We start from the raw sequence: 22,845 nt of genomic DNA, 5'->3' as shown, positions 1-22,845 counted from the left end.
TGCTCCATGGGCCCAGACTTTCTTCGTTGCCCGTTTCATTTTATGCAAAAAGAAACTCTCTCCGTCTGGGAGTCGAACCCAGCTTTCGCGCGTGACAGGCGCGTGTACTAACCGATATACTAACGGAGACTTATTATTGCAGTCCAAAGTGACCTCTGAGTCGTGGCCTGAGGCCCCAGGCGCCCACGTTGTCTGCTCGAAGAGAAGAGCCGACTTGAGAATAGGATGGTGGATTATCTTCTCGGACCAAGAGTCTGGATCACGAGGCTACATCCTATATGCATTCAGCTTGAAAACCTATCAAACCACCCAAGGATACTCTTCGCCGATTGCTCCTTGGCCCACACTACCGAATAGAAAAACATCATCAGTATCAACCCCCTCCAACCAAGACGACGAATAGACGTCAGTCAACGCACCAGCATTAGCATCATTCGGATCAGCCCTCGTCGCAAACCCATGCGAAACACCCGAGAACACCTGGGCATGATAAGTCGCTTTTCTCCTCATCAGGATATCGAGTGCGCGGCGGGAGGCGGCGGTGGGGAAGGCTCCGTCCGTTTCTGGTTTTAGTGTAACGTTATCAGGGTTTTACTGGCTGGAGGAATTCGAATGGTTCATCCACTCACCGGCCAACGAGAGTAGCACGGGTTTAGTCACGTTCTCAAAGTGAGATTCAGTCACTTGAGATGGATGGGCGAAGGCAGCTACAAATACAATGGATAAGTTGAAAGCGGATGGATTAGAATTCGACGACGTATACGTACTAGCGACGACTTCATCCGTAGCCCCAATCTCCAACGCGTACGGCGCACCGAAGCAGTATCCCACAGCCACGAATTTCGCGTCGGGTCCTATCCACAAGGTAACGACGATGCACGAAGCGAAGGGAGAAGTACATACCAAACTTCTCTCTAACCGCCTTGTTCCACTTGGGGAGCGCCTCAGCAGCCTGAGCACGCGACTTTGCGACCCACGCCGCCATATCAAAATCCGGTTCAGGATGATTCTGGATGGGGTCTCCAAAGAAGTAGTCGAGGCCTAGGACATGGTACCCTGTAACGCATCATACACAGATCATACATCACTCCCAGGCCACTCGCGAAAGGTTAAACATCAAATCGCAGCACAAACGCACCATTCTCTGCAAACCAATCCTGCAGCAAAAAATTATTCTCATAGAAAGGTCCATAAATATCCGAATAGTACAGGACGACCTTCTTCGAATCCTCGTCCGCAGCAGGCGAGTAGTATGTTGGGACGTCGGCGATGGTGATATTCCTCCCCGCTGCTTCCCCGGTGTATTTTGCCCCGTCGACGCAGTCTGGTCCTATGGCTCCTGCTAGGATGTGGTCTGTATGGGAGTGAGGTGGCTGGATATGGTCTGCATGGGAGTACTCTGGTTGGACTGGAGATGCGTTGACTCGGAGAGGTGTGGGGAGGAGGGTGAGAAGAGCGAAGAGGTAGAGGGTGATGGATGAGAGCGACATCCCGAGAGTAGCACTTCGCATGGTGGAGACACAGCTGAACACTGCGATAGGGAAGGGCTGTGATATAAGTACGAGCCTCTTTCGTAAACTGATTATCCATCGAGGATAGGCCGAGACGGACGAAGCTAACACAAGTCTTCGAAGAGCGACCTCGAGAGTCGAAGCGGAAGCAGAGCGACGAAACAGAACAGCAGTACCCCAGCCCCACAGCCCCCCAAGACAGAAGACACCATACCACAATCACGTCGCGAGTGGAACGGACACACCCAAAGGCATCGTTACAACAGAAATCCTGGCATGACTAAAACGAAGCGAAGACGCGAATTCCACAAAATCCGTTAATCGCCCGATGGGAATCGCAGACCTCGAAAAAGATAAATGTGTGGAGGGTGCGGCAGATAGACATAGGTCAGGAGATGAGGGTGCAGGGCTCAGGAACAGTATGTGAGGATGGTGGGTTGGTGAGTTCTATGAGCTCTATGACGATGATCCACAGGTAATAGGTCGAGTCGACGACGGGGAGTGTGACTTGCGGGGTGGCTGGCTTGTCGAACCATGACGTGGCGAAACGAGCTGAACTGCGACAAGCCCGTAGCCTCATTTGTCTTTGGAGGACATTTAAAGGGTCGAAACTGTGTTTTCATCGACAACTGGAACCACGGAACACAAAACGAGATGGTCAGGAGTGGGCATAAAGAGACAAGGCTGTCAACCGTAGGATTCGAACCCGCGTGTTGTAAATGTTTGTTTGTTTCCAATGGGACCGGCAAACAAAACACTAAATTCCGATCTGACGCTAGAGAGGAAGCTGGAGGGCGATCCCTTCGTTTCTACACCCACTGGTTATTCAGATACCAACCTCAAATAGCCTCATTCAGGTCGTCCAATATGTGGCCTACTGGTCAGGCGACTCGAACCAGAGCGCTTCTTGATTTCCTCTGTGGTTCTAAGCGCGTGCGGCGTCGTTCCATCGTCGCCACCTGAGCTGCGAATGATACACACGAGCTGGTGTACAGTCACTTGAGAAGGATATGGTGATAAAGGTCTTCCTTCTGGGCTACTAGTACAGGTGAAAGTGGCCACGAGCTGGCTAGAAGCGTACGATGGGGAGAGGAGATCGAATGGAAGACCACGCCGCTGCTAACACCTGTTTCGCCACTCATTAATTGTGATGACCTCTCCCCACTCACCTCCGCTTCAACCCCTCATGCACAGGTATATAAACCTCCATGCTGAAGGACGAAAATCTCAGGCCTCAGCACTCTCACTCCCATTCAAAGCCCACAAGAACTTCTCTCTACTCTAAATCGTGACTGAAATGGACTCCCCAGCTACCCTCTCCGCTGGTCACTACGTAATCTTCAACCGCGTTCTCAGCCCCAGGGGCGAGAAACTCGCGTTGACCTACCCCGGGAGGCAGCGTACCCCCGTCACCGTATCCCCGTTGGACGGGAGTTCTGAGCAAGCCGTACGTGCCTTCCTCTTCAACATATACTACAATGCTGATCAAATGCCCTTCAGTGGATCTTAAGGAGCTACGACTCGAACTCGAACACCTGGAGCATCAGCCCCGCCAGCAGCCCCAACAGCCAGATCGGGTGGGGCGCTGGTAACGTCCCCGTCGTCCTCCCTCCCAACAACTACGTCTGGACTTTGACATGGACCTCTGCTGGATACAAGTACGTACTCGTCCTCCACTCCTTTCTCCTTTCTGCTTTACATGAACATTGCGATGTTGACTCGTTTGGTGGCAGCATTCAAGATGGCAAGAGGACCGTCTCTTGGAGTCTTAACAACGCCACTGCAGGAGAGGAGGTAGGTTGCGCATCGTTTGTGTTGTCTTTGCGAATGTACCTGACTGAGATTCAACTAGGTCTCCATTGGCGCAGATGCGACCTTCTCTGGCCGCTGGGTCATCGAGAAGGTCTAGAAGACGCCTTCCTCAAGTCCCAGAAGAGCATATCTGGACTCTCAGTGGCGTATTCCGGTCGGTTCTAGTCGAAGGAGCGCTAGAGTACTTCCAGTTGACAATCATGTACACCCGAACCTTGCAATCAATCTGAACGCGACTGGTGCCGCAATGGTCATGTCGTCATTTCTTCCTATATCCCGTTCATCCCGTAAGAGAATATATTCCTAAGTCTTTTCTCAAGAGAGTAATCAAGTCCTTTGGGCGAGCCCGGGTGCTGGACTGTACGATTTGGACAAAGTCTCAAAATAGGCGCACCGACTACTATTTTTGCTTCACTCCGATCTCGCGTATCCGTGCACTCAACGCACGAACCACCTTGGCACCCAAACCCCGCAAGTGGGGTTTCCTTATGTATTTCCCGTGTTCACATACCGCAAGTTCTCTTTCCGTCGACACATCCACTTCGAGTGAAATTCTATCTCAATTCTCGCGAAGCCATTCGACCAATGGACGCAGAAAACAATCCAGCACTAAGACGCTACGTGATCTACAGCCGCGTTCTAAGTCCCGAAGGGGAGAAGCTCGCGATTACATGGTCTGGACGTCGGAACGCACCGCTGAAACTAACCACCTTGGATCACACTCCTAAGCAAATCGTGGGTGTATCCGACACATCCGTTGACCTTTGCCTCCCTTATCTAACTCACCACTACTACTACCTTGCCCCTACCACCGAATATATGGCACCCGCTGGATAGTGGGTTGTCAGCGACTCAGTGATGCCAGCGTTCAGTCCCGACGTTGCGAGAGGATTGGAAGTTGGGCGTGGAGACGGGAACACCCTAGTTGTCTTCCCACCTGGAGGCCACCGTTGGGTTTTGGAACCTAGTCCGGACGGATATATGTACGTTCCATCATATTATCTCCTACAGAGTCCACATCCACCTGAGAGGTCTAACTACGAGCTAGGATCCGCGACCAAGCGAGGAGGGTATGTTGGTCGGTTCCTCATCCGGTTGTGAATAGCAGGGTGCGTAAATTGACTACACCGTTGTATGGTACATATACCAAAAGCGATTTCACCGACTGTTCGCAGGTATCCATCGGGAACGACGCTGGTCTACTCTCCCGCTGGGTGTTGGAACGAGTGTATTTCGGTGTTACTGTAGGTCCCAGCCGAGGGGTTCCAGTTGACGTTCGCTTCGTGGTGTCCTCCGTGAGGAATTAGCTGTGACACTGGAGACGTTGGCCTTCAACTATCCTGCTTCACGCTATGTATCACTCGCTAAGGGTGTGACTGAGACCCACTTCAAAAGCAGGTATGGCTGTGCGACGGGTGATTCGTCGTGGGAGCGATGAGACCAAAACATCACATACTGTACAAATATCGCGGGCGCCTATTTTAAGATCAGCCTCTCCAAGATTTGCATTCAATCTGCGGGACGTATACATTCTCTCAGAGTCGATCCAAAAATCCGGCCATATTCGCCTTGTGTGCTATGGTTCCCTCTCCTTGCCTTCTCCTGCAGGGAATTCGCAGTCAGCGATCACACACCAGCTCCAACAAATAAAGAACCTACTCGAACTGAACCACCGACTCTCCAAACCTCAGCATACCAGGTTTATCCCCAAAATTCTCCAACTCGATCAAATTCGAAATCCGGTACTCGTGGTTATAAGCCATAAACGCCACAACAAGCTTCCTCTTCCCCGTTTTATCGTCCTTGAACCTTTCGATAATTCCATTCGCCCTTGCCTCGTGTTCGGGCGATTCGGGTTTGACGAGGTTAGGGCGATCGATGAGGTATGTCTCTAACGATAATGAAGAGACCATGGAGAGCCAGCCAGGTTGATGATGATGATTGTCGCGTTTGGTGGGCGATCGGGGAACCGGCGCTTGGTGTCTTGTTCGAGGGATACGATAGTGCCGATGACCATGACGCGGATGTACCGGCTGACTATGGCCCTGGAGGCTTGTGAGAGTACTAGGTGGTTGTCTTTGCATTCTGGACGAAGTGATGTTCATTGAGAATAGGGTAGGAATGGGAAGGAAGGACAACTCACCGAGGTAGGTGATGCACATCTGTCGACACTCCTTTCTGTGCCTCCTGCGCCAGTCATCTTGTTGACACTTGGCGCTACAATAGACCACCATCCGGCATCCCGAGCATTCCCTAGAATCATCCTTCTGGTCGGTCCCAGTGTCGACGTGATCCTACCCCAAAGGTTAAGGCCTATAACGTCGAAGGCTGAAGTCAAATTTCCACACCTGGCTGTCGCAAATCGTCTTCGGGATCGAAGCCAGGCTAGTTAGGCCTTTCAATCGATATTGAACATTCTAGAGGAGTTCCTTCCACTGCCCCGGGTCCATAAGAGGGGGACATTGTCGTCTCCAGAGCGAGATATGCTCCTCGAAATCGCGCCGCAGCCGCTTAGCAGTCCGCGGATGATATCCGAACGCAAGGAGAGCCTGTGCGATACAATCTACAACCTTCCTGTAGTCCTGTCGGTGCGAGGTTGGCTTCGTCATTGCACTCATCAGCGGGTAAAAGATCCCAGCCTCGAGGACTTCCTCAAAGCCTTTGACGGGATTCGACCCCGGCTGGTACGACGCCCGGAAGATGTGGGAGAGGAAGAGGAAGGTGTGCTCGGGCATGAAGTACATCTCGAGGTCGAGGACAGTTCGGACCCATCGAGTGAGAATCCGTTGACGTCTGAATTCCTGGTGGATCTTCGGCGTTGAGATGAATTGCCCGAGGGTGTAGTACAGCGCCCCAAAATCCTGCGCGAGGGTGTTGGGGTGCAGACCCAGCGCGCCAAGTTTGGGGAGGCGTTCCATTCGCCCGAGATAACCCTCGCAGAATCGCATAGTCGTAAAGCGCGAGGCGAGGATTCGGCTCGTTAGTATTGACCAACCTGCCGGGTTACGTGGATATTCTTGGAGCAGAGCAAGGGTGGGGTCGACGCGTGAGCGGTCGTCGTCGTCCTCCAAGACATATAGTGGTTTCCCCCTGATATCGTAGAGAGGCGCAGATAGGTGGTCAAGAAGAGCTTCGGCTGTCGATGGTGAGCGAAGTACTGCGTCCGTAAGGTCCCCGTCTAGACTTAACAACCTCAATACGGTGTACGAAGTCGAGCTAAGGGTCGGTGCCAGGTCGCTCATCGTAAAGGTACGGATAGCGAATTTCAAGAAACAACTGATCCAGCCCAGGATACCCTCTATCTGACCGATAATTCGTTTCACGGTCTCGTTCTTGTGGGTCGTGGTTCGGTCGCACATGATGAGACAGGAGAGGAAACAGGCGAAGAGCGAGTCCATGGGCATGGCACGAAAAGTTTCGTCGTCCCCTTTGGGAGGGATATTCTCTTTGCGCAGATGAGTAAGGACAGCCTCGATGATGGAGACGGTGTATGTCCGTTTTTCCATGATGTCGGCGAGTTCATCGAGTGCCTTCAGGTTTCCTGCCTTTACGGCTTCGACGAGCTGCGAAATAACGGACGTTAACTTTCGAGAGTTGATCTCCATTTTTGGAACCACCTTCTGCTGTTTCGTCGACATTTTTCCTGAGTCTTGCAAGAGTCTTGTGCACGTTGATGCACTGTCTGTGAAACCGCGAATTCAGGAGACACGAACCAAAAACTTTGCCGGAAGTTGCCGGTACCATCTATCACAAGCAACGTCAAATAAAACTTGAGTCGGTGGCGTGCCTGCTGGCATCGTTTTCATGCTTTCGTCAACCGGCCATCCATCCTGTTTCATTTGGGCCCTCAATACGCTTCTCGGTTCTGGGCGTATCGCCTCTGCTTACTCTCAGCGGGAGTGGCTTGCTCAGACGGAGAAATTACAGACCACCTGACCTTGATCGTCAATCCGGGTTGTGTCACTGTCAACCATCTTCGTCGACCGGCGTCGACTACCGCCGAAAGTCTCCTGGATCCTCCTATTCGTGGACTTTCTTGCTTCCAATATCGCTCTCTGGCCATCCATGTCGTATTCTGGGGACTGCATGGGAATGGGCTGCGCGAACTGGACGTCTCTCCTTGGTTTGGCTGGCTCCCACTTCACTCGCCCTGCAGTCAACATTATCAAAGAAGCCTATCTACGGACTACCGGTAACGGAAGAAGATAACTTGACTGTGGCTAACCTCTTGCCATAATTGCTCGACGGCGTTGGGAACCACCGGGCGTAAAAATAGAACTGCGCATGCGATGGACCTGCTAACGATTTCTGGACAGCGACTCTGTTTTCAGGGTCCTTGGTGAGGTCTTGGCGGCTTCATAGTCTCGACGAACAACGACCAATCGTTACTGTTCACTATGCTGTGGGACGCTGCTAATTTACCTTTGCTTTCGGGGGGCGTCTCATTGGTGCTTTGAACCGAATAATGGCGAAGGTATGACTTTGGATAGATGGGGCGCATGCAATGGAAGCTTGAAATAACCCTACTGCCCGCAGAGAAGTTGTCAAGAGCTATTTCCGAACTTCTGCTCGCCGGAGAAATGGCCTTGGTGACCCTCACGGTAATCTGGGACGTGAAGTCACGACCTTTCGTTTCAGCTCCGATTCAAAGCCTTCATTCGAAGGTATTTAAGAGGTAGCTCAAGGCGAACTAGACCTCCAACCAACTCACTCTCAATCTCACAACATCTACAACAAACCCAACTTTACTTCTTCACCCATGGATACTCAGGCCAAACCCCCCGCCGGACGCTACGTGATCTACAATCGCGTCCTCAGTCCTAACGGCGAGAAGCTTGCGCTCACCTATCCCGGGTATCAAAGGGAGGCATTGACCCTCACGCCTCTTCACCACGGCGCCAACCAAATCGTCAGTATCGCCTTCTTCATTTTCCCTCCCTAAATTGACATACCCTGACGGATCTCTTCGCAGTGGATCCTGAATGATTGGGACGCCACTAAATCCAGCCTCACCCCCGAGACCGCGAGGAACACCCAAGTCGGTTGGGGTTCGGGTAACGTCCCCATCGTCCTTCCTCCTGGGAACTACGTTTGGACCTTGGCCTCTAGCGCTGGCGGCTATATGTAAGTTAACCAGCCAACCTTAGTTGAAAAGGTTGATTAAGACGCGCTTTTCCTCTCCAGCATCCAAGACGGCGGTAAGACTGTCTACTGGAACGCTGGTGAAGCCGTCGCGAACACCAAGGTAAGAGCTGACCAACTTGAATGTCGCTTATTCGTGCGAGCTTCGACTGAATTCTCTGAATCAGGTTTCTATTGGAGGAGACAATGGCCTTCAAGCGCGCTGGATCTTTGAGAGGGTCTGATGGACGTAAACCTTTTCACAACTCGATCCATTGAACGGTCGAGTCGGGGAGGTCGCTGAAGTAACATCCTCATCCCTGTATAGTATGGTACGCGCTCGTTTGAGGACTAAGGAATCGAGATATCTACTGTTGATCTACTTACGTGCTTGTCCTCTTCGGAGGAATGGCGGAGACGTTGATACAGTTTGGACGAGTAAGTCTCCCCGCAACAACTCAGTTGAGACTAGCCAGGGTGAAGATGCCTTGTTGAGGATGAGAGGCATCAATAACCGCACAATTTTACTTCAATCACTAAATATCAGACTCTGTAATGGAGAGGGCCGGATGGCCCTCACGCTGAGGATCTCTCGGTGGAATGGATGTGGATTGACCTGAGGACTCGACTACGACACGAACACGACTATATACTCGAGCACACGTGCAAGGCACGTATGCGCGTCTACAGATCCAAGCAGCTACAAATGTCCGAAGTGGAGGAGTGCCCAACGGCACGACTCCAGTAAGCAGTCGAATTAAGCAGGGATCGTCGTCACACGTGCGGCTAACTGGAGGAAGCGCCCACAAACACTTTAGCGCCCCCTCGGCTGTGGTTGATGGCCGGAGATGGTCACATAGGGTTCCTCAGTCCTCGTCGACTCTTCGAGAACTTTCGCTTCCCTGGTGCAAGTTCGACCAGAATCTTATTCAGCAGAGCGCCCACTTCCAATCATTCCCGCTCATGGAATTCCAGCGCTGACTTTTGCCCCAGATTCTGTCAAAAATGTCCCTCCGCAAAACCCGAGCGATGGCGTCGTCGCCTTACAAATCCAGCGCTGACTCAAGATTCTCAATGCCGTCTATCGTCGTAACGCTTTTCTCAACAGTATCCGTAGGGATTCTTGATGGTATAAAAGCCCAGGTCTCTCGTCAGAGGTACGCATCTCCAACGAACTCTTATCAAACATGTCTTCATCTTCCCCTCTCAAAGTCGGCGTTGTCGGTCTCTCCACGAAGGGATGGGCATCCGTCGCTCTTGGTCCTTCCCTCGTCCAACCCTCACTACGCGACAAGTACTCGCTCGTCGCCGTATCCACCACCTCCGAAGCCTCAGCCGCAGCGTCAGCCAGAAAATGGTCTGATGAAACCGGGAACGAAGTCAAAGCATACCACGGTGACGTTTCTAACCTCCTGAGTGGGGAGAAAGATCTCGACTTGGTGGTTGTTTCTGTGAAGGCCGCGTACCACAAAGACGCGCTTCTCCCGGCTATCAGGGCGAAGAAGGATGTCTTTGTGGAATGGCCTGCTGGGAAGAATGCGGCGGAGACGCGGGAGCTAGCAGCTGAGGCGAATAAGGCTGGAGTGAAGGCGCTCGTTGGGCTTCAAGGTCGTCAGTCCCCGGTTCTCGCCAAGGTGGGTCTTGGACCTAGATTTAGCGTGCTCGACTGCTCATTGGCTTTAGGTCAAGGAAATCATCGATAGTGGAAAGATTGGAAAGGTTCTTTCCAGCAACATCGTGCGTTACCACGAGTCCTATTCATAACGGAACATTCCCATAGACCTATAACAGATAAGCACTATTCCCGCCGAACTACAAGCTTGGGGACCGATGACGAAAGCTGGTAATCAGAGGTTTCTCGAGAAGGAGCTCGGTATGTCCAATCCAATATCCGAGTCTCACACTCAACATAGGAGGTCACTCTGTTAAACTATTGATACAGGGACAACCGCACTCAGCATCGTCGTCGGACACCAGCTCGACGCTGTAGACCGTGTTCTAGGAAAATTCGTTTCGGTCAGTGCGACTGGGACAACTCACTACCCAACCACAAGTCTAGTCGACGATGAGACCGGCGAGCCCACTGGCGAGGTCCTCCCCGCACCAGGAAACGACCATTTCTCTATTACAGCAACCCTTGAATCCGGCTCTCTCTTCACCTCGTTCTTCAGAACTATCAAAGCTTCGACTCCTGGTCGACTGATCTTCCTCTGGGAGATCGACGGCGAGGAAGGCTCGATCAAGATGTCCGCCTCTCCTAACAACATCAATGGCTCGTTCTTCACTTTAGGTGATCCAGAATTGTATGTCAATGGGGAGAAGGTCGAAGTTGAAGGAGCTCAGCAAGGCCCCATTGGGTCCTTGGTGAGGAATTGGGAGGAGTTTGCGAAAGGAGAGAAAGGCAGCTATGCGACGCTGGAAGATGCGGTTAGGATCAAGGACTATCTGGATGCGGTTGAGACGAGTTTGGAAACCGGAGTACGCATTTCGGTTCGAGCCTAATCTCACAACTGTAACGGTATTATCGTAGTCTTTGTACATTTGGTCTTGATTGGCACTCAGATGATAGTAGTAGTGGAACCTGCCATTGGGAACGAGCGCTCTACGGATACGTCGGGAAATCAGCGGATTATGGGAACACCACGGATTTGAGAACTCTCAAATATCTTGACACACGTTTCCACCGGAACCTTCTCGTGAGTCGTTTCTACTCGCTTTCATGAATGACTCGAACTATGCCTCACGAAGATAACGTACCGTCAGACAAAGTACTGAATAAGCTCGAAGCCTCTCGGTATTTTTGTTTCTGCCGTTTCGTAAATGTATTTCGTTGGGTGTGTGGCGATAGTATCGATAGGTGACACATGAAGTGCATGGCCGTAATTACTCTCCGACTCAGAAGCCTCTGGCAAATCGAAGTCGAAGTCTTTTTATAACTTCTCTTCCTCGGTAGTTTCTAATTTGGCCACGATTCCTAGTTCTCCACCGTCGTCATATAAGTATCAGAGGCTAGTGAAGGGAAAATCCTGAGCTCCCAGTTCCCCAAACCCAACATCGCCACGACAATGCTCAAGCTCATCTCAACCTACGCACTCCTCGCCCTCTCGCTTCTTCCTTCACTGGCTTCCGCTCTCCCGGCGGCTGATGATCACGCCTCACATGCAACCACAGCCTCGGATGGGAATACTTGGCTGGCTACCTCGATTGGACCAGACTGCATCACTGGTGCTCGGTACCATGGTGTAATGCAGGGAAAGAACATTACTATCGCTGACGTTCCTACCTACTATGCCGAACCTCCGTAGGTCACTTCGATAATTGGAGGGTTTCACGATGGCTCTTCTTACTTATGCTCGTCTAGCGTCGATGCCGCCGAGAAGAAAGTCATTTTCTTCTTCTCGGACGTCTATGGACCATTCCTCGACAACAATTTCATGCTGCAGGATTGGTTCGCGAGTCAAGGTGAGGGATAACCCATCAGTATGGACCTCTGTTAAACATTTCATCCCCCTTGCACTGTACAGGTTTCCACGTTCTGGGAATCGATTACTTCTTCGGTGACCCTATCCAGAATCATCCCGAACCAGGGTTCAATATTACTGCATGGCTCGCCAAGTCCCAAAGGCAGGCAGCGGAGGCCGTTCCCAAGTGGAAGGCGGCTGTTATTGAGGAATTCGGTGCGTTCCCTGCTGCCAGAACGTAGTACCGGTGTTAATCATGACTAGGTGAGGACGCGAAGTATGCCGCTGTTGGGTATTGCTTCGGTGCTTCCTATGCGATGGAAGCAACCGAAGTTGTAGCCTGTGAGTGCGCTCGACTGCCCTCCCCTTCCTTTTTTCCAAACGTCACCGGGACTACCTCTTAGCTGCGTTTGCCCACCCCGCCTTCCTCACAGAGAACCACTTCCGAAACGTCCAATGTGAGTCTCACAGTCAATAATGTTATGCATCGTCAGCGGCTAAATTCTTCTCAATAGCGCCACTTTTGCTGTCACTCGCTGGTCAGTAGGGATAACCTGAAAGTATTACTCTTTTAGTAACACACTAAACAACTCTCGTTTCGGGTACAGAAACCGACTCCACATTCTCAACCGCTGCTTCAAGAAGGGCTATGGATATCCTTATGGAAGAGCGTGCAACTTATCATCTGCAGCAATTCTCCGGGGTCCAGCACGGGTTTGCAACGAGAGCCGATCCTAACGACGCTAACGCTGGTACGCTTTTGCCTGTCTATCGCGTCAAATTCCCTCTCTCTAACATCACTTCGATAGTGTGGGCCAAAGAGGAATCGGGCAGAAGCGTCATTGGGTGGTTTACCAGATTCATGGCACAGTGATATTGGGGACTATGAGTCTTGCGACATGTAATTTTACATGCTACAGACGAAATTTGAGAACTGTGATAACCAGAGTTGTAATGTATTACTTACTCTCCTTCCAGGCTAACGAGCGTCGGGAATCTTGCGACGGGTTTCTCAGCGGCCAAGTGCGAAGATGCCGAATGATCGGCATGGAAGGTCCTCCCACGCACGGACACCGCTTTCTCGGACTTTTCAGTTCTGTTTTGGGGTTCTTCTTTCTCGTTCAAGTTCTTGTCCTAGGGTTGCCCTGACTCTGCCTCGCACACTCCTTACCCCTGGTCGATGACAGACTCCACAAACGCTCCGCACTTATTATCTGTCCGCTCTAAACTAACAACCTGGAGCGGTCGATGGAACCGAGGCTAGAGCGGCGATATCCCTGCAATTCTAAGGTCTAATGTCTAGCACTACCGTCGACCAATTTCCCCAACAACCTTATTCTTACCTGGCGCATCCATATACCCTACCTGCCTCTCTCTGGATCCGATCGCTTGGCGACTCTCACAGCCTGTCCCTACGAAGTCAGATAAACATCTGTGAGCTCCTCTTCGTGCGAAGGCGAGCGGCTCCGTTTCTTTCGTCCCGCTATTTGCCTTGGAGGAGAGCTGAACTATTAGAGCGATTCCGCAGAAGCATGGCATTCTAGAATAGTCAGAACGTCACCTTTGTTCATACCCCTCTAAACTCCGTCTTGGTTTTCTAGTCCATTCTCAAGCAAAGCCCATTTTCAACGAATTCGGATCAATTCTTCTCTTGGATGTGCATCCTGGTCCTTTCTTTCACGGTCGCCGATGAAGAACTTAAGGTCTTATGACGCAGGGTAATTTGACAGACCGTGTACAGGTACGACCGGCAGCAATCACGAAGGTTATTTAAGGTGATTTTGAAAATCGTTTAACCGCGGCGATCCTGTCCTTCCATCGTTTCCTGGTCGAGTTCTCGCTCTAGCGTGCACTATGATTCGATACACCCTCGTCCTTCTCCTCCCCGTTTTGGGCGCTCTTGCTCACCCTGCTCCTCGGGAAGTCGACAGCATCGTCCCGGGGCCTACTCCCATTCGCCCCCCAATTTGTCTCCAAACCATTTGCCCACCCTGCCCGCCTGGCGCTACGCCAACATCGATCGCCCCTCCAGGCAAATGTCCCATCTGTAGCTGTGCGCCAACCTCAACCAAGCCCATCATCACCTCCCTTCCGACCACGAAACCTCCCATCGTCATCCCTCGGCCCACTATTACCCTCCATCGTCGCGAGGAGGATAAACCGACCAAAGAGTGCCCCGTCCGACCCTGCGGATGCCCCGTTGGCCAAGAGCCGATCACGACGCCCGACGCCGATGGGTGCTTGGGATGTGGATGTCAGAGCGTGACGGCGCCCATTCCAACTATCACTATCCCTCGACCCACTGCGACGCACCCTATCATCACCTCTCCTATCATCCCTCCAGGCTGCCCCAAGGATCCCTGCTCGACTTGGGTGTGCATCCCATGGGATTATCCCACTGTGACTCACGTTCCGGGCGAGAAGTGCCCGAGGTGCGTTTGCGTCAGGGACCCCAATTACCCTACTCCCATTCCCATCCCCACCGCCACCGCTCTTTGAAGACTGTCCCGACCAGCCCTCTCGTGCGTCGCCGGTTGCAAGATCTTTTTGACTGGTGGCACCTGTCCGTTCTGCGAGTGCTAGCCTATCGATGCAGCCAGGAAACCGACTTCAACCAAGAACTGAATGTCTGTAGAACTAAATGCGTATATCTGGAACTCAAACTCGTTAGCCATTCGCCCTCGTTCCTTTCATCTAGCCTGTAGCTATTGATGTTTGTCTCACTATATGACTGAATGAGGAGTGAAGCGTGAAACTTTGAAACCCGAGTCCAGGTCCGTTCTCGATAGGACACGTTAGAAATTGAATATCTGACCGTGACCCCTGCTCGAATCATGATGAAGACCTCCCCAGTCCAGCGCGCAGCGCCCGTAGTCGTGGCTGTGCCCTCAATGACAAAGTTACGTTCCCCTCAACGCTGTGCTTACCGATCCTACAGCACCGACATCAAATGGGTAGCTAAGCCCTTTGAGGCAGCCATTACCGTCGCAGTCGTATACTCATCTATAAGAACAAAACTTGAAGCGAAGTCGAAACCTCAGCACTTGAATGCGACTCAGTTTCCTACCTCTCATTCTAACTACTGCAATAATCGAGATGTCTTCTGCCGGCCATCACCATCATCACCACCATCACCACCATGGACATCAGCACGCTCTCGGGCATGCCGATCTCGCCCAGGCGAACAAGGAATACTTCAACGAGAACAAGCATCTTTTCCAAGAGTGGCCTCATGCCCAGGAACGACGCGAAAGGTAAGACTTCCACTCTGTTTCCGATCCTACCAGTTTTCCAAACCACGTCGCTTAACAGGACTATTGCGGCACTCTTGAATTACAACAAGCTCGACAAGGAGAGCACGACCGTCCTCGAGTTCGCCTGTGGGAGCGGTACCTTGTCAAGTCTCTGGAGACCTCGTTCATGAAAGTTCTAATTCCTCGTTGTGCAGGTCTAATCGCTGCTGGAATCCTTCCACATGTCAAGAGTGTCGTCGGTGTAGACATCAGTGACGAAGCCATTAAGATGCTCAATGAAAAGGCTGAACAAGATGGAACTCCGGATCGTTTCAAGGGCGTCTGCGCGAACATCGAAAGTGATAAAGACGCACTCCAAGGACAAACCTTCGATCTGATCTATGTGAGTTCAACCCCTCCATGTGCATTCGTTCACAATACGAAGCGAACTCATTTCCATCTTAGTGCTCGTCAGCTTACCACCACTTCGAGAATCCGTCAGCAATCACGAAGGTGTTGGCATCCTACTTGAAGTCGAATGGTTCCTTGGTCGTCATCGACAACGTCTTCACCGGAGAAGGAGTCCCAGATACCCACAAGCATATCGTCGCTTACCAAGGGTTCTCAGAGGGCGACATGAAGAGGATCTTCTCTGATGGCGGGTTGGAAATGACTTTGTACGAAGTGATCCCACCTAGCAAGCAAGGCGATTCGGATGTCTTCTTCGCGAAAGGTGTCCCTAAGGCTTGAGTTGTTATAGCTACGAACGAATAGTTCTAACCAATTACTATCATTCCTTCAACTAGTATCAATGTCCACAGCTCATAGCTTTGTTTACTGTTGAATAACCATCGCATTGGCCGAAAGGGAACGCACTTGAGGAGGGGGACAAGGCTCAGTCGAATATAAATTAATCGACGGGCGTGATGAATTTCGTCAGGCTCACACGTAGTCTGAAGTGGATTGGGACATAATCACAAGCTAGTAGAGTGTGTGGTCGAGTTCAGAATCTACCTAGGCTGTTACAGACCATTCTCCCAGCGCAGAGTTGAACGTTGAGGTCCGAGGCAACCGCAGACTTCTGGCGAGCCCAGGAGATGCCGCATGATCCGCATTGATTATCCTCACACGGTCCACGGATGACTCCGTGTCATCGGACCTTTCGGTCTTTGGTCGTATGGTTCTTTTTTCTCGTTCGTGCCCAAAGGCTGCCTGACTTCCCTCACCCCTGGTCGGCGACAGACTCCGCAGGTTCTCCGCACCTATTAATGGCCCTTTTAGAATTGTTAACCTGGGGCTGCCTGTGGAACTGAGGCTAGAGCGGCTGTATCTTGATTCTTTCAGTTCTAGGTGGCAACCCGATTCTTACCTGACACCTCCGAATCCATTCTACCTGTCTCTCTGGCTCATATCTCATGACGACTCTGGGGCCCCGTTTCGTTCGTCCCTGTATTGGCCTTGGAGAAGAGCTGAGCTACATATCGGAACGACTCCGCGAAAACATGTCATTCTGGGACATTGAGAACATCTCCCCTCGCATCACCGCTATTCAGTAACCTTCTAAACTCCGTCTTGGTCCTCTCGTCCATTCTCAAGGAAAGGCTCTTTTCTACGCATTCGGATCAACTCTGCTCCTGGATAGGCATCCAGGTCCTTTTTCACCGTGGTGGTGGATCACGACTATCGGGTCCTATGACGCAGGGTACTTTGACAGACCGTGTACAGGTACTACCGGTAGTAATCACCAGGGTTATTTAAAGGTGATTTTGAAAATCGTTTAACCGCGGCGATCCTTTCCTCCCATCATCTCCTCTGGTGGAATTCTCGCTCGTGCGTCCACTATGCTTCGATACGCTCTCGTCCTTCTCCTGCCACTTACGAGCGTTCTCGCTCACCCCGCTCGTCGAGATGTCGACGAAGACGTCCCAAAGCCAACCACGATTCCACTACCAGTTCCTTGCCCCGCTAAACCATGCGACCCATGCCCTCCACCGTCCGTTCCGACCTGGACGACCCCGCCTGGAGAATGCATGATCTGTGGATGTGGGCCACCAACGACGAAGCCTCCTTCTCCCACCACTACGACGTCGCGAGTTCTCTGTCCGCAGACCATTTGTGGACCTTGTTCTCCTGGGTCCACTCCGACGTCCACCGTTCCTCCCGGCCAATGTCCCATCTGTAGTTGCGCACCGACCCCAACCAAGCCCATTATCACATCCCCTCCTACGCCTCCTATCGTATGCTCCCCATTGCCGTGCACTCCTTGTGGGACGGGTTCGTCACCAAGTTATTCTTACACGTCTACGGCCATTTGTCCCACATGTATTTGCGTCCCCACGAAACCCCCAGTCACTCCAACCACGCCTCCTATCGCATGTCTCCCGGCACCCTGCAAGCCTTGTGGGACGGGATCAACTTCGACTCTCACGCAGGCGCCGACCGCGATTTGCCCAACCTGCACTTGCGTCCCAACGAAGCCAACTGCGACCGTCCCTCGACCATCTATTACCCTCCATCGTCGAGACGAGGACGAAGATTGCGGTGGAGTTCATCCCTGCGCTACGGTCCTCTGTCCCCCGCTAACCAACCCGGAAACGACGATCCTACCCGGAGACAAGTGTCCCAGCTGCAAATGCGTACCAATCAGACCCTCCATTACGAAGCTCCCGCCGCCTGAAATCACCCAACCCATCAAGGAACCTTGCTTGGATGATCCTTGCATCGCCACCACCTGCCCCGTCGGATCGATTGGCACGATCGTTCCTCCCGCTGAGGGTGAACGCTGCTCGACGTGCCAATGCGTCTTCCCCACCCCGATCACCCCCAGGCCTCCCAAACCCACCAAGGAATGCCCCGTCCGACCATGCGGATGCCCCGTGGGCCAAGAGCCGATCACGACGCCCGATCCAGATGGGTGTTTGGGATGCGGATGCCAAAGCGTGACAAGGCCTATCCCAACGCTCACTGGCATCCCGACTATCACCAGGCCTCGACCCACCGCGACGCATCCTATCACCACCTCTCCCATCATTCCCCCAGGTTGTCCCAAGGACCCCTGCTCGAATTGGGTCTGTATCCCATGGGATAGCCCCACTGTGACCCACGTTCCGGGCGATAAGTGCCCAAGGTGTGTTTGCGTGAGGGATCCCAATTTCCCTAGGCCTACCGCGATTCCCATCACCACTGCCCCGACCTTGACCACTGCCCCGACCAGCACCCTTTCGTGCTCCGTCAGTTGTGAGATCGCGTGCCCGACTGGACATACTATAACCGGTACCAAGTGTCCTTTCTGCGAGTGTTGGCCTATTGGGGCGACTGGGAGGCCAACACCCACAAAGAACTAGTAAATACGTTCCGAAATAACAAGAACGAGTTTACGAATTGCCTTTGTTCCCTTCCTTCTAGCTTGTTTGATCGACATGTCTCGATGTACAATCGAAATCATCAACGGACGCAGAATGAACCATCTTGTCCAGAATAAATGAAGCACCTTTAGCGAGTGAGAGGCTGACAATGAGTGGTATCTCGGCGTGAAGACCTCCACAGTCAAGTCAAACCCAATAAACAGCTTTCTTGCATCGGAAGAGACGAGATGTACGTGAGGAGGGGGACAAGGCTCAGCCGGTGTAATCGATAATTGCGGGGAAGGTTACAACTGCTAGGGAATACAAAAGCTGTAGTATAATAAGTTCAATTGACAACCCCATCGTTTCTGACTACAAGTACACGCAATTCATCGTATGCTGTTCAGACTGTTAACAGATCATCGTCTCGCAATTGGGCGAATTGAAACGCACGTGTGGGGGTGGGCAGGGCCCAGTAGATGTAAATGTTGGTTGCGGCATACTGGTAGTCGTTGGAACAGCAGTTATCGATACGCACGTGCACTGGACGGGTGGGCAATATGTGTATGTCGGGGACAGCGTACCCTGAAGAACAAGTATGGGTGCATGGAATAGGAACGCAGGCAGCCGTGACTTGTGGTCCCCCATGGCTGAGAAAAGGAGGTACTGTGATTTCGGAAGGAGGCACATCGTTGAGGACAATGCCCTGGGTGAGAGAGACGAGAGTGGATACGACGACGAGCGATAATTGCAGTATCATGAGTTCTATCAAGAGAGGTGGGCGCTGTTCACTGTCTAGTCACTATTTATACCGCTAGTGCCAGTTGCTCCTACTAGTTCTAACTTCGCTGTTCACCGACAATCCACCTGAGTATTTCGTAATATTCCAGATAACTCAATTCTGTAGACGTGAGGCGTCGTATCCCCTTCGGCATATGTGTCGGCGTGAACCGCGCTAGGGCTCACGAAGACGCGACTAGAAGCTTTAACTCTATTCACGCACATTTCGTCACCCCGCAGGTTCCATCCAAGTGACCAGCCCAAGTCTCGTCTTCTTTCGAAAATAGACCTCGATAACGCAAGACACCGAGCAACGAGCAGCAAACTCCCATACTAATACATTGTGGCCAATCTACAGTTCTCGTAGTACAACAAAAAATTCCATAATTTACAGACCTCGAAAACAAATTAGCATCCAGCCGGAACAGCGGTGTTATCAGTGTATCCAGAAGCGTTGACGCCAAGACCCTTGCTAGCGAATACACGCCAGAGCAAGCATCGGTTGCGGCCACCGTATCGGTTAGCGTCAGCTTGAATCCAGGCGTTTCGAGCAGCGACGACTAGAGGGGGAACGAATGAAGTCAGTATATGAACGTTTCCCATCGGGGAAAGCGATACTCACATGTGGGGTTGCAAGGTTGCAGAGCCAACGAGTCGATGAAGAGGTGCATCCAGACGACGTTACCCTCCGTTCCGTTGGGGTTGGTCCTGGCAGTAGCAGACCAGCCATGTTCCGCCACAAGTGCAGCATACACGTTGTGGAGCATGTTGGCCCAGACCTCACCGATACCTGAATCACAATTTTAGAAAGAGTTGATAGGAAAGAAGGAATGATACGTACGGTGGACGGAAGTCTGACCACGAGCGCTGGCATAGGTCTGAGGGTTGGTAGTCCTGCGCGACAAGAACGTCAGCCTCCAGCCAAGTTCAGCATTGAATCTGGAAGACTCACGAGCTGGTGGAGTATGGTCGCGTTCGGATACCACCTGGGTTGTTGTAGACGTAGTCTCCCAACACGTAGTCGCGGACAACACCGTCCTTCTGCTGAGTCCACCTTTGAACGGAGCGCGAAATGAGTTCGAGCCAATTTCGCGAAACGTGAGGTTACTTACATCGCCAAAGCATCAGACCAGCCCTCTCCGAGACCACGAGATTCGGTAGTTTGCAAGCAGCTACCACTTCCACCGCCAGTCATTCGGTTCGTAATACCGTGGCCGACTTCGTGGACCAAGATATCGTTCTGGAGGGAACCGTCTCGGTTTGGCTACAAAAGTAGGATCATCAGCGCCGTGCACTAAAAAGCAGAAATACCGATGCTTACAGTGGTACGAGTCCAGATGTACATTCGGCATCGTCCAGATTGACCGCTACGGAATCAATGAGTGAGAAAGAACCTCGAATAAGCGAGCCAAAGTCGACGTACTCAGGAGGCGTAGCAAAGTTGGCGTTGTTCGTACCAGAGCTATCCTGAACACTAACAGTCACTCGATCGTTCCCTCGTCCACCCTTTCCAAAGTTGTCGTTCTGGAAGTTGAACGCAGCCTCAGTGAAGCCATATCGGTAGGTGAAGTCGTGGACGACGTTGAGGACGTAGAAAGCATTGACGCGGGCCGCATCGACGTTGGACTGCACGCTGGGGGACTGGGCGTCGTTGTAGGAGTAGTTGAAGGTGTTGGCGGATGACTGGGAGGTGAGACTCGACTGGCTGCCCTTGAATGAGATGACGTTGTTGCCAGAGGTGTTCAGGGTGGAGCCGCTTGCGTGCCAGCCCGAGGGTGAGGCCAAAGAGTCTTGAGGGTCGACGATGAGTTCGAGACCATCGGGGTAGGCTTGCTTGGTGATGGGCAAGGCGCGATACTGTTATCCGAGGTGAGCGAGATCAGTGAGCGAAAAGGAAAGAAATGTGCTTACAGTAGCATCGGCAGTGAAGTCCACAACAGAGAGAAGCTCTCCGTTGTGCGCGTCAATGTAAGCTTCATACCACTTGTTGTCTTCTACGTTCTCGATCTGAGCCGCGTAAACGAGGGAAGCCGTGCCGTCAGGGCGAGCGAGGTACTCCAAGCGCGTGGGATGATCGTTGTACTTTCCGTCCAAAATCTCCTCAACAGCAGGGAGGTAGTCCTGGACGTTGATGGTAGGAGTGGAAGATGCGAACCGTCCTGAAATTGCGAAGCCACATCAACACCGAGCGAACCCCAGATGGGAAAAACCGAACTCACGTGGTTTGACGAACGAAGTGCCGAAAGAAACGACCTTGTTGTCCTTGAAGGCGACGTTGGCGACTGCGTTGGCGAAGGGAATACCGTCCTACACGCCTCTGGATCAGTTACGTTAATCATTGGAGTCCCCGGAAAAACTGCTCACATGCGACTGTCGAACGTAAGCATGCCTCAACTTGCCGGCAGTGTAACCGCTCCTGTAGCGAATGGAACCGCGGTCGACCTTCAACCTATCAGCAACGAATTCAACCGCTTCGTCGTCCAAGGTCTGGGGTGCTCGGCGTTGGAGATGGGAAGGAAGCTCAAGACCTTCGCCAAAGGTCTAGTGGATCGACGTTTAGTAGGACGTTCGACTGGAATTCACAAAGATAGACCAACCTCGAATTCTGAAGCGGGGTAGAAAGCTTCGATTTCCAGGCCACGCTTTCCGACTCTGTAGACGTTGCGGGTGGAAAGATCGAAGCCAGCATCTGCCGAGGGTGCAGCTTGAGCGACGGGGGCGACGCACGCGATCGCAATGAGGATGGTGGACAGGAGGGTCTGCATACGGGGCAACATGATGGTCAAGAATGTGGGGACACGGTCTGGAGGCTGCGAGATGGGAATGCTAGGGAGGAAAGATGCCCAATTCTCGTCGATTTCCACAGAGACGACGGAAGCCTTTTAAAAGGACACCGGCCTGCCGACCATTATCCCCTTCCATCTCGATTTGTTCAGGGCAACAAGACGTTAACTTTGCGTGATCGACATACAAGGTGCAGCACCATCTGCGAAGGCGGGGCGACCTGGTGGAGCAAACCAGGTACACGCGTGGTACATCCATGGAACCTGTTGTCGAAAACATTGAGGAATGGGCATCTGAACATATGCTGTCATCTATTTAGTGTTGCGGGCCGCCATTCGTCAGTGACTAACGCGCTATAATAGTCCACACTCACGGGTAGAATAAGGACGGCAGCCTTCGAAGTCGTGTGCTCCTCATGAGTACAGGCGGCAGCGTATGAAAGCCGTACCCGGTGGCCCTCTTCAGAGACTTGAACTCATTGCGTGGCGAGAAAGGAACCACATGTCGCATGTTTTATGCCCATGTTCGAAAGCTTTCTCTGACACGATAAGGAAGGTCGGATAAGATAACTTTCACCACTGTCAACATGGGTATGACAGATAATCAATTGGGCGCCTGGAGAAGGTCGATAAGGTGACCACATTCTGAACTCTGGGACGACGAAGCGACTCACCAAGCGCCCAACAAGGAAATTAAGTTCATCCGAGGTTTCGAGGCAGGGAGGAGGTCCATGAGGAATCTCTAGCACGGAAGTCGAAGCCAAGGAAGTGAAGAAGGCAGTTTTGGTGAGATTCGTATG

The 22,845-nt window shown here is 52.2% G+C and overlaps 12 protein-coding genes and 1 non-coding gene across 13 annotated transcripts; 8 read left to right on the top strand and 5 right to left on the bottom strand.

The window, feature by feature from the left end:
* Positions 1-57: 57 nt before the first annotated feature.
* On the bottom strand, positions 58-129 carry CC1G_20212. Its single transcript has one exon. It is a non-coding gene; the product is annotated as a tRNA-Asp (tRNA).
* Positions 130-284: 155 nt separating this feature from the next.
* On the bottom strand, positions 285-1,511 carry CC1G_11782 (hypothetical protein; the record flags this gene model as incomplete). The annotated part of the gene is made up of 6 exons (XM_001835296.1): positions 285-346; positions 420-563; positions 630-707; positions 768-854; positions 904-1,056; positions 1,139-1,511. 6 exons carry the CDS (start codon positions 1,509-1,511, stop codon positions 285-287), a joined length of 897 nt encoding a protein of 298 aa, XP_001835348.1.
* A 1,242-nt stretch (positions 1,512-2,753) lies between these two features.
* CC1G_11781 (hypothetical protein) lies at positions 2,754-3,597 on the top strand. The gene is made up of 4 exons (XM_001835295.2): positions 2,754-2,958; positions 3,012-3,169; positions 3,245-3,305; positions 3,364-3,597. The coding sequence occupies exons 1-4, from the start codon at positions 2,809-2,811 to the stop codon at positions 3,418-3,420; spliced, it is 426 nt and encodes a 141-aa protein (XP_001835347.1). The 5' UTR covers positions 2,754-2,808; the 3' UTR covers positions 3,421-3,597.
* A 584-nt stretch (positions 3,598-4,181) lies between these two features.
* CC1G_15485 (hypothetical protein) lies at positions 4,182-4,571 on the top strand (the record flags this gene model as incomplete). Its single annotated transcript, XM_002910162.1, has 3 exons — positions 4,182-4,306; positions 4,337-4,393; positions 4,499-4,571. 3 exons carry the CDS (start codon positions 4,182-4,184, stop codon positions 4,569-4,571), a joined length of 255 nt encoding a protein of 84 aa, XP_002910208.1.
* Positions 4,572-4,858: 287 nt separating this feature from the next.
* CC1G_11780 (hypothetical protein) lies at positions 4,859-5,236 on the bottom strand (the record flags this gene model as incomplete). The annotated part of the gene is made up of 2 exons (XM_001835294.1): positions 4,859-4,925; positions 4,983-5,236. The coding sequence occupies 2 exons, from the start codon at positions 5,234-5,236 to the stop codon at positions 4,859-4,861; spliced, it is 321 nt and encodes a 106-aa protein (XP_001835346.1).
* Positions 5,237-5,740: 504 nt separating this feature from the next.
* CC1G_11779 (hypothetical protein) lies at positions 5,741-6,961 on the bottom strand (the record flags this gene model as incomplete). Its single annotated transcript, XM_001835293.1, has 1 exon — positions 5,741-6,961. The coding sequence occupies one exon, from the start codon at positions 6,959-6,961 to the stop codon at positions 5,741-5,743; it is 1,221 nt and encodes a 406-aa protein (XP_001835345.1).
* A 1,074-nt stretch (positions 6,962-8,035) lies between these two features.
* On the top strand, positions 8,036-8,825 carry CC1G_11778 (hypothetical protein). The gene is made up of 4 exons (XM_001835292.2): positions 8,036-8,232; positions 8,296-8,447; positions 8,508-8,568; positions 8,633-8,825. Exons 1-4 carry the CDS (start codon positions 8,083-8,085, stop codon positions 8,687-8,689), a joined length of 420 nt encoding a protein of 139 aa, XP_001835344.1. The 5' UTR covers positions 8,036-8,082; the 3' UTR covers positions 8,690-8,825.
* Positions 8,826-9,631: 806 nt separating this feature from the next.
* On the top strand, positions 9,632-10,946 carry CC1G_11777 (NAD-binding Rossmann fold oxidoreductase; the record flags this gene model as incomplete). Its single annotated transcript, XM_001835291.1, has 4 exons — positions 9,632-10,078; positions 10,128-10,181; positions 10,236-10,317; positions 10,387-10,946. The coding sequence occupies 4 exons, from the start codon at positions 9,632-9,634 to the stop codon at positions 10,944-10,946; spliced, it is 1,143 nt and encodes a 380-aa protein (XP_001835343.1).
* Positions 10,947-11,509: 563 nt separating this feature from the next.
* Positions 11,510-12,852, top strand: CC1G_11776 (hypothetical protein; the record flags this gene model as incomplete). Its single annotated transcript, XM_001835290.2, has 8 exons — positions 11,510-11,745; positions 11,806-11,906; positions 11,969-12,121; positions 12,170-12,247; positions 12,310-12,363; positions 12,421-12,444; positions 12,514-12,657; positions 12,715-12,852. 8 exons carry the CDS (start codon positions 11,510-11,512, stop codon positions 12,777-12,779), a joined length of 855 nt encoding a protein of 284 aa, XP_001835342.1. The 3' UTR covers positions 12,780-12,852.
* Positions 12,853-13,759: 907 nt separating this feature from the next.
* On the top strand, positions 13,760-14,404 carry CC1G_11775 (hypothetical protein; the record flags this gene model as incomplete). Its single annotated transcript, XM_001835289.1, has 1 exon — positions 13,760-14,404. One exon carries the CDS (start codon positions 13,760-13,762, stop codon positions 14,402-14,404), a length of 645 nt encoding a protein of 214 aa, XP_001835341.1.
* Positions 14,405-15,001: 597 nt separating this feature from the next.
* On the top strand, positions 15,002-15,888 carry CC1G_11774 (hypothetical protein; the record flags this gene model as incomplete). The annotated part of the gene is made up of 4 exons (XM_001835288.2): positions 15,002-15,159; positions 15,218-15,294; positions 15,354-15,541; positions 15,604-15,888. 4 exons carry the CDS (start codon positions 15,002-15,004, stop codon positions 15,886-15,888), a joined length of 708 nt encoding a protein of 235 aa, XP_001835340.2.
* Positions 15,889-17,110: 1,222 nt separating this feature from the next.
* Positions 17,111-17,815, top strand: CC1G_15484 (hypothetical protein; the record flags this gene model as incomplete). The annotated part of the gene is made up of 2 exons (XM_002910161.1): positions 17,111-17,272; positions 17,321-17,815. The coding sequence occupies 2 exons, from the start codon at positions 17,111-17,113 to the stop codon at positions 17,813-17,815; spliced, it is 657 nt and encodes a 218-aa protein (XP_002910207.1).
* Positions 17,816-19,670: 1,855 nt separating this feature from the next.
* CC1G_11771 (metalloprotease) lies at positions 19,671-22,039 on the bottom strand (the record flags this gene model as incomplete). The annotated part of the gene is made up of 11 exons (XM_001835285.1): positions 19,671-19,822; positions 19,885-20,052; positions 20,104-20,156; positions 20,215-20,316; positions 20,375-20,526; positions 20,584-20,629; positions 20,686-21,119; positions 21,174-21,421; positions 21,482-21,569; positions 21,627-21,803; positions 21,860-22,039. 11 exons carry the CDS (start codon positions 22,037-22,039, stop codon positions 19,671-19,673), a joined length of 1,800 nt encoding a protein of 599 aa, XP_001835337.1.
* Positions 22,040-22,845: the final 806 nt, after the last annotated feature.

This window comes from Coprinopsis cinerea, assembly GCF_000182895.1.
Source record: "Coprinopsis cinerea okayama7#130 chromosome 12 map unlocalized cont3.12, whole genome shotgun sequence".
NCBI classification, from domain to species: Eukaryota; Fungi; Basidiomycota; class Agaricomycetes; order Agaricales; family Psathyrellaceae; genus Coprinopsis; species Coprinopsis cinerea.
The sequence above is the reverse complement of the archived record's forward strand: the minus strand, read 5'-3'. Positions and strand labels throughout refer to the sequence as shown.